The sequence below is a fragment of the Ixodes scapularis genome, unplaced genomic scaffold, assembly GCF_016920785.2.
Source record: "Ixodes scapularis isolate PalLabHiFi unplaced genomic scaffold, ASM1692078v2 PGA_scaffold1__304_contigs__length_218370807, whole genome shotgun sequence".
Taxonomy (NCBI): domain Eukaryota; kingdom Metazoa; phylum Arthropoda; class Arachnida; order Ixodida; family Ixodidae; genus Ixodes; species Ixodes scapularis.
Window position 1 is genome coordinate 90,436,171 of NW_024609846.1, and position 8,483 is coordinate 90,444,653.

An 8,483-nucleotide genomic window follows, 5' to 3' on the forward strand; every position below is an offset into this window, starting at 1 on the left:
TCGCCGAGCGCTTGAACACGAGCGCTGCGTCACAGACAGGAACGGCGCTCGGAGATTCAAGCTCGAGATCGGGTACAATGATCACGGCCACGGGCCGTCTCAGAGTTGCAACAATTCCTAGTAATGTGGCGCCACTTGTCAAACCATACTTTATTGCCCGGTTCAAAAATTACACACTCTTTGTTGTATTTTCAGATAAACCATATGAAAATACTGCAAAGTGAGCGCGCAAAAAAAAAAAAAAAATAAATAAAAGCAACAGGCTGGCAAATTTATAAATGATATAATATTTACTGCCAAGAGACTGTATGCAGTTTATATATGTACTTGCTACTTTTATGGTGTATTTTGCGCATCTAGAGGTGATACTGAGGAACGTTTAGTCAAAACTGAGGAAAGAAATAACTGCAATTCATCAGACTGTAAATCATGAAAATTACTTGCAATACATATATATATATATATATATATATATTTTTTAACCACATGAAGCCTTGGTGGTGGTTATTGTGCCCGGAAAGTCTGTTTTCTTAGCTCACGTTTGTGAATGGCGCTCTGATTAGGTTGCTTCAGTATTTTAAGTAAATCGTTCAGATACCTCCGATAACGATACGATGCATGCACAAAGGCGGCGGCGGAGTATCGGTTACCGTTACCGGAGTCATCGAAAAGATCTACTAAAGCTCTCTAGTGTTTGGTTTGTACTATGCCTTCCAACTCGAGATTACGGTATTTATAAAAAAAGTATAAAAATGAAATGCAGATGTGTAACACAAATGCAACGGGTATTCGTTTCTAAGGAATCTAGAGGTGGTATTCACGGCCTATAGGGGGCGCGCTGGCGCCTATCAAAATGGCTGCCATCTGGATGATCGTCGTAGAACAATACTACGAGGCGGGGTCTGCGACGAGTAATTCGTTTTGCTTTCTGCCAGCAGTGTTGGAGCCTTTACTTTTTCACGCCAGAAAGGCGTAGGCAAGCACCTTTATTGTGAAACAGATCATCCAGGAGCTAGGGAGCGCGATTCTCACACCGCGGTACCACCATCGCTGAAAGTTGCGAATATTTGAGTGTGGTGTTCACAGCGCATGACCAGAATGAAGCTTCACTTACCTTGCAAAAACAACCCCGATCTTGGGCGTAAAATGCAAGTTGCAGAAGCGCTATGGAAGACCTTTTAAAGGGGCACTGACACATTAAAATCATATTATTTTTTTTTTTATTATCCGAAACGATTGAAAACGATGCCGGGACATTACCCTTAAAATTTGGGAATTCAGTATTTGTGAAGTCAAAAAACAATTTCCAAAAGCCGAATTCGAAGTTTCCGCGCGATCCGCGCCGGCGCGTTGACGTCAAATATTGCGGGGTCCTGAGAGTCCACTTTCTTTCACGACTCCCTGCTGTTGCCATGGCGACCCAAAGCGAGGAGGAAAGGAGCGAGCGCAGCGGGCGCCGGCGGACCGGTTTTGAGCGGTGTCGCCTGTTTTCCGTGGGAGGATACAAATCCAGGAAACGGCACCACAACAAACTCCCGATTTTTGGTATTTCAAAAAGAAGGGCCGTAGTGCGTTCGCAATTGCGTTAAAAAACATATTGTAGGACTGCCGTTACCAAATGTTATAGAGATGTCGCCTACAAAGCTTCTAAATTTCATGATTCTTGACGTCAAGAATCAAAAGAAGCGAGGAGGTAAGAGGCGGCAGAATCAAACGCCAAAAATAAAAAGGCGCGCGCGCGCGCGGGAAACTTTTTTTTCGCGATGCGGTTTTTGTTGCGTGTCTATGACTGCAACTTGCATATTTTTAGACAATAAAAAAACAAAAAAAAACGACCTTTCGGGTGTCAGTGCCCCTTTAAGATTTGTTGAAATATAAGAATCGAGAGGTCCTGTCCGCTTGCGTCGCCGACGGCAAGGGAAATCTCGTGTACTGACCTTCGACGAGAAATGTTCGCGCGTCGTAAACAGCAAGTTGCCGGCGATCGTCGCCCACCTCACTGGGTCTTCCAAACCGTTTGTGACGTGAACCTCCCGGAAGAGTGCCATGTCGTCTTGTATTAAAAATCGCAGCCGCGAGGATGCCGCCACTCACGACGACCGCCAAAGCGGCCGCAGCCGCTCTCCTGGGAGCCGCCATTTTTAAATGTGCTCGTCTTGGCTTTAGCCAAGTTCCTGTGCATCACAACTCCTCATCGGAAAAGAGCAGACCATTGATCTCTACTACAGGGGGCTGGATGGCGCATTGAGCAGACAGGTATGAAGCCACCGGAAGTAAGCGGCTTGTCCTGGAAGTGAGCGCTTGACAGGCTTTTCAACTTTTCCGAGTGTTAGTTCGAACAGCATTCAGGGCGCTGGGTTTTTTCTTGTCATCCCAAGAGAACCTGCTTGTTGCGGAGTAACAGAGCGAGCGTACCCGAGAAGTCTTCTGGGAAGCCGTTCGATGTCAAAAATTTTGAGATTCTAGTTTATCAAGTGCGAGTATGTCCCATGTTCAAATGCCTTATTCTCGGGATTAAATCCAGAACGGGAGTATTGAAACCCGAAGACACAAAAAAGCATGGACCAAAATATATCGACCGAATGCGCTAGGAAGCCCAGCGCACGCCCGACTTCGGGGACAAGCATCGAACTTCGGGTGGCTTCAGTTGCGCCAGCCCCTGAGAGCAGCTAAGCGTCATCTCTTTGCGTACGCGCGCAATTTTTGAAAACTAGCGCACGCAAAGCGCTGCTAAACGCGTTTGGCGCGTGCGCACCGGCGACGGCGCTATTCTTAGCGTACCCTATTCTAAAACTCCCCATTACCTCGACGGGCAGTGCCACCTTTCCTGGTCTGCAGTGCAGTTCGGCACTCGTCACGAAGTGGAGACCAACGGGCAGGGCGCGGGCTTACCACGACAAATGAAATAGCCCAAACGACCAGCAACGGTGAAAAGAACGAAAAGTGAGTGTATTTCTGTACAATCATGATGCAGCGTACTCAAAACTAAACGAAGGCGATTCGCTTCCTGGGGAACGAGGTCTGTACAAATCGTGGCTCCGACGCCACGGGAGCAGGCACAGTGGGTGCGCATCTGGGCGTCGACGCACGGCCGGTCCTTCCTCACTCTTGGAGCTTGGTACCTGCGAGGCGTGAGCGAGGATGAGCGGGCGAAGGACAACAAGCGCAGAGTGACAAGTTTCCAGCTCTACCCTGCTCATACAGCGCACAAAAGACATGGGTTCGCCGCAGCAGACGTGATGTCTTTTCAGCCGATAGCTCTAAGGACCTCGTGTGGCAGAAAAGCCGGGGAAAATCCTGATTGGTCGATAGGGTCATGAAGTGACGACCACACGACCCCGCGCGGGAATTGAAAACAACCCACAACAATCGCGTGAAACGTGACGCCACGCGTAACATGAAAGTGACTAAAAAATAAAGAAACGTGACATTTAACGCGAATTAAAGGTCGCCACACGCTCAAATAATTTCACTACATAAAATAATTTGCATTAAAGAAAAAAAAAGAAGAATCTCAGGATGATGATACTGATGATAATACCTTTACCCTTTTTTTAAGCAAAACAATGTTGCAAAGTTGTCGAGACCAAAAAGCTGCGGAAAGCAGCTGGACATGGTCAGCTATCGCGTTCCAGTCTTAAAGGCCACGCTTATAACCGTCCTCCTGCATTGTACGGTGTATTAGCAATAAGACCGCCGCGGCTCGATACTTCATAAAAAAAGACAGCATGCAGACTGTCACACTGGTCATACAAAAACTGTCTGCAGCCATAAGCCTGCACACGCAGGAAGCAAACGTGCTCTTCGGACGTGCACAGGCCTGTCCGCAGATCGATCTGTCATGCACGTCTCAACCGAACATCGTAGCCGTGTTCCAAAATTTACTCCATCTTACTCCAGGGTAAGGGTTTTGTACCTTTGCGTTCGAAAAAACCTACCCTCGTCCAGCGTCGCTCTATCCGTGTTCATCACGTGACACGACCCGCCGGAGTAACTCGGATCGATTTGGCTAAGTTTTCGAACACAGCCCGTGTCTTCTGCGTGACGTATACGAGCACGCGCGACTGCGGTTTGAGGTGACATGACGCCACCAGCGGCGAAGCCAGAAGTGTGGAAGGACATGGCCCCAACGATGACCAAAACCACTGCTGTTTTCGGAGAAAAGCGGTGTTGGTCACCCTCGGGTGCTATCCGAGGGTGACACCGCTTTTCTTTAAGGCAATCCTACCTCCATGGGCCATTACGACCAATCGCGGTGTCGCATGGTTACCACATTACCTCTCAGACTATCGCGACGTCGGCACCCCCGAAATGAGTCAAACCTTATACCGCGTGAACCCTAGGGGACATCATCGATATGTGGGAGGTGTACAACTCAAACCCGTCTTCAGAGCGGACATACGTGCCACGTTGCATCCAGTGCCCGCCGCAGTCTCCCAAACAAACATTTCGTACATTCGTGGCGGCGAAAAGGCGACTACTACGCGAATCAACGCGGACGTGCAGAAATAAAGTGTGGCGCCTAAAAGAAAAAGAAAAAAAGTCAATTCTGCGTGAATTTACAATGCACAGATAGCGTTAGCTGCTACACCTTCCGACCCTAATCATGTGGACGCCTCGTCTTTTAGGTGATATATATATGTGGACAGACCCTAGCGGCGCAAAAGGTTCAACGGCCCAGTCGGTGCGCAGTATTTTAGCCTCCAGTGTCGGCTCAGTAACGTACAGATTGTCACGAGCAGTTCCGCCGGCGAACCGCGAGCGCCGAGATCTCGCTCCGCGCACGGAAAGACCAAGGGGCCACGGCGAGTTTCCCGGCGGGAGGGCACGACCCGGCGCAGACACGCAGCCCGCGCCGAGGCCCCTCAACCCGGCGGCGCGGCAGATGTCCCCGTGGGCGGCCGTTGACACGGCGTGCACCCCCGGCGAGCCCTTTGGGTCCCTTCCTCCGAGAGGCTCGGGGGACGGGCCAAAAGAAAAACAGAAAGGGGGGATCCCGTTTCAGCCGTGGGAAACCGGGGCCACCACCCCGGGCAGGAGGAGACCCGAGACGACGACCTCGGGGTCCGGGCCTCGGGGTCAGGGCCCCTCCTCCGCCCACCCCGTTCCTCTCGGCTTTCCCACCGCGGTCGGGAACCCCCGCGGTGAAGACGAACGCGGGGCGACGGAGGAGAGCACCTGTCCACGAGACGGCGCCGAAAATTTACGACGCCACGTACCGTTGAACGCTACGATGCTCCGTGGGCGAGGAGGGAACGCGAGGAGTGTTTTCAGGCCTAAGCTGACAGCGGTGGGAGCTACGGGACTAACCGCCCTTCCTTCCCTTCCCCTAACCCCTCTCTCTTTCTCTCCCCTCCTCTGCTCGGGGATAATAGGCGGGAGCGTGATCACGTGGCGAAAGACCGGTGTATGACTGGTCCAACGAGCGCGCAGCTTCTACCACACTGTCAGCGTGAACGGAGGATCGCATCTTTGAGCCCGTTTACGTCTCTTCGCCAAGCTAACCACGCGCGGGGTGACGCCAAGAGAAGAACCAGGCATGGGGTGAGGTTTTACACACGACAATGGAAATAACGCACCACAATCGTGCAGGTGGTCTGTATTGCTTGTTGGTAGGAGAGAATAAAAACGATAGGTACCACTGCTCAGACAACACGAAGGCCGACAGAACGGTCGGAACTATGCACAGGAGCCTAAAGACCGGTTCACACACTTGCGACTGCTTACGACAGTTAAGTGAACGGTTTAAGGGAACGCATTTACCAACTAAGACGATTAGCAAAAAAAGAAAGATGTGGGAAGGGGTAATATGATATCAATAATATCTTTTAACATAATTCACACTTTATAAGCATATCACCAGCTTGGTGTAATCAAACGAGGCTAAACATCAGAAAGCCTTTTGTTTGGTCTTTATTGTTTTGGTCCTCAAAGATAAAAATAAAAGAATAATTGAAGTAAATATCTCAGGAAACTAAAGGCCCGTTCACACTCTTGCAACCGAGTGCGACCGAGAGAGACCAAACCGGTTTTTAAGCCTCTTGCGATCTCTTAGGACCAGCTCCGCTCAGTGCATCCGGTCCCAAGAAGTCTTTCTCGGTCGTACTCGGTTGCAAGAGTGTGAACGCGCCTTAAGGCGCTAGTGTATATAAGTCTTGTAAATATGTATATAGAAATACATGTCCTAATTCTTTAAATATTTCTACCTTTAATCCCAGATTCCTAGAAATCAATGCCAGAAACAACCTTCTTCATTTTCATTATCTATAGATAAACTGTTTACTTTCCCAAGAACCTTAAAAAAAAAAGAAAAAAAAAAAAGAAGTCATACCATCATCGTTAACAACATTCTATACTCCGTTTCACCTTATGTTGTACCGCAGAGAAGGCTGGAAGCGCGAGCTGGTAGCGTTGGCAGTTACCCGCCTTAATGCACGAGAGCCCGTGCCGCCGAAATCTGCCCCAGAGCAAGGAGTTCGCGCTTGCAACCTTTCCTGCGGTACATCATAAAGGCCCGTTCACACTCTTGCGACTGCTTGCGACCTCTTAAACCTGGGGCCCTAAACTCGTCAAATACAAAGTTGGAGGCAAAGTTGACGGAGCGCGCCGATTGGACAATCACAACAATGACTTCGTGCTTTTTTCGCCGATGTCCAATCGGCGCGCTCCGCGAACTTTCGGCTACAACTTTGTATCTGACGAGTTTAGGGCCCCTGGGTTCCTTAAAACTTCTTAAACCAGAGAACCCACTGGCGCCATCTATTGGGAAGCAGTGTAAACTCGGCGGTCCGGCATATTTTTTTTTATTTCTCGCGCAATATCCTTTCTTTTTTTGGCTCGAAAAACTTTTATCAATGTTATAAACGAACCTTTCTATGGGTATTACGCACATTTGACCTCAAAAATCCCGCAAAACCTTCGCTTTTGTGAAATGCAGTTCTAGGGTCACCGCATAGATGGCGTCACAATGTCAGTGTGTTCCCTCATTCTAGAAACATTTAAGAAGTTGTAAGAGATCTCGTCTCTCTCAGTCGTACTCGGTCGCAAGAGTGTGAACTAGGGTGCCTTCATGTGCGCTTTGCTTAGGGTGGTGGCGTCTCGCCATTTTGTCTCACACGTTTATTTTTATTTTTTGTTCAGAAGCGCGTGAAAGAGCGTGTCCCTGCACGCGTTTGTGGCGTTGACTGTATTATGGCGACATTTTGTTTTCGTTGATTTCTTTGTATTTTCCCCATGAGCGCGTGCTGTCGGCATCGGGTACTACAAAGGGTGGCATCACCCTAAACAGAAGGACATTGAGGCACTCTAGTGTGAACGGGCCTTAAGGTGAAATAGAGTATACCAGCAGTTCTTGATGCACCGTCAAGAGAGTTCTTCTAAGTCGAACTAAACGAACCTTTGCAACACAGTCAACAATGCACTTCTTAGGCTTAACCCCACACCGTAACTTTTGCTGCTCGTAACGAAGTCAAAACTTCATTAAAATAAACACCCCTAAAACTAAAAGTCTAGGTCTTAACATAGCCCAATATTGTACCAACAGCTTTTCATGGTCATTACCCTTCGATTGCTGCTGCTTCTCTCATTTACTCAGAATGTTCACCCCAACTTATACATACATACATGTACGCATAAGTGGGGAGAACAAAGGAAGTGGGGGTAAGTCCATACTGAGGGACAGATGCTGCGCCCCCGGATCAGTACAATCGATGTCCCAGTTGGCTCCTCTCGGCGTCGTCCCCAACACGACAAAACAGCAAACCCAAAAGCTTAAAAAAAAAAACAAAAAATTCCATTAAAAAATTACAAATATAAAATAAATGCTCGTTAGAGCCTGTTCCCTACCTGGGGTTTCACTGTTTCCACCGTTATTATCATCTTTTATTAAATTGGCTTCTTTCAAAAATAAAGTCACCACTTTTTGGCTGTACTTCGGCCATATTCATTTTTAATTGGTTTAAACTCGTTATACCGTCTGGTGGCGCAAGTAGAGACACAAATGTTTATTTCTTTTCTTTTTCGGTCTCACTCATAAATTGTAAATTGCTTACGACCGGAAAGGCGTAAAAGTGATTTTTAAGCTACTTGCGACTGCTCACGACCGGCTGCAGAAAGAACCAGGTCGTAAGCCGTCGCGAGTCTCTGAACCTGTCTTATAGGAGGAATGGGTTGATCGAGCTAGTTGGTTATTGATTTCAGCTGGAACCAGCTGCTGGTTCCACCCGACGTAAACCAGACCTATTTGCCGAGAGTTTTCATGTGACCTATCGTGCTACGCCTCGTTACATGTAGGACTTTACCTTCATCGAAAATGATTAGTCTGTTCCGTACACACTGAGACGGCACAGCCCGATGCTTAAAACGGAAATGAGTACATCCGGTGGTCACAATGGGCTGCACGGAAGAGTAAACTAGCCCGCTCCTTTATTAGCCACCCCGAGGTCGCCATTAAAGGGGCAGTGAAGTCATTTTTGAAAAAGGAC

The 8,483-nt window shown here is 48.5% G+C and overlaps 1 protein-coding gene across 1 annotated transcript in view; it reads right to left on the minus strand.

Moving 5' to 3' along the window:
* Nucleotides 1-2,923: 2,923 nt before the first annotated feature.
* Nucleotides 2,924-8,483, minus strand: part of LOC8036804 (ubiquitin carboxyl-terminal hydrolase 48) — a 175,417-nt gene continuing 169,857 nt past the window's right edge. Inside the window, exon 28 of the mRNA XM_040216159.3 lies at nucleotides 2,924-3,122. Coding sequence (XP_040072093.1) covers nucleotides 3,103-3,122 — 20 coding nt within the window. The 3' untranslated portion in view covers nucleotides 2,924-3,102. The remainder of the gene's footprint in view (nucleotides 3,123-8,483) is intronic.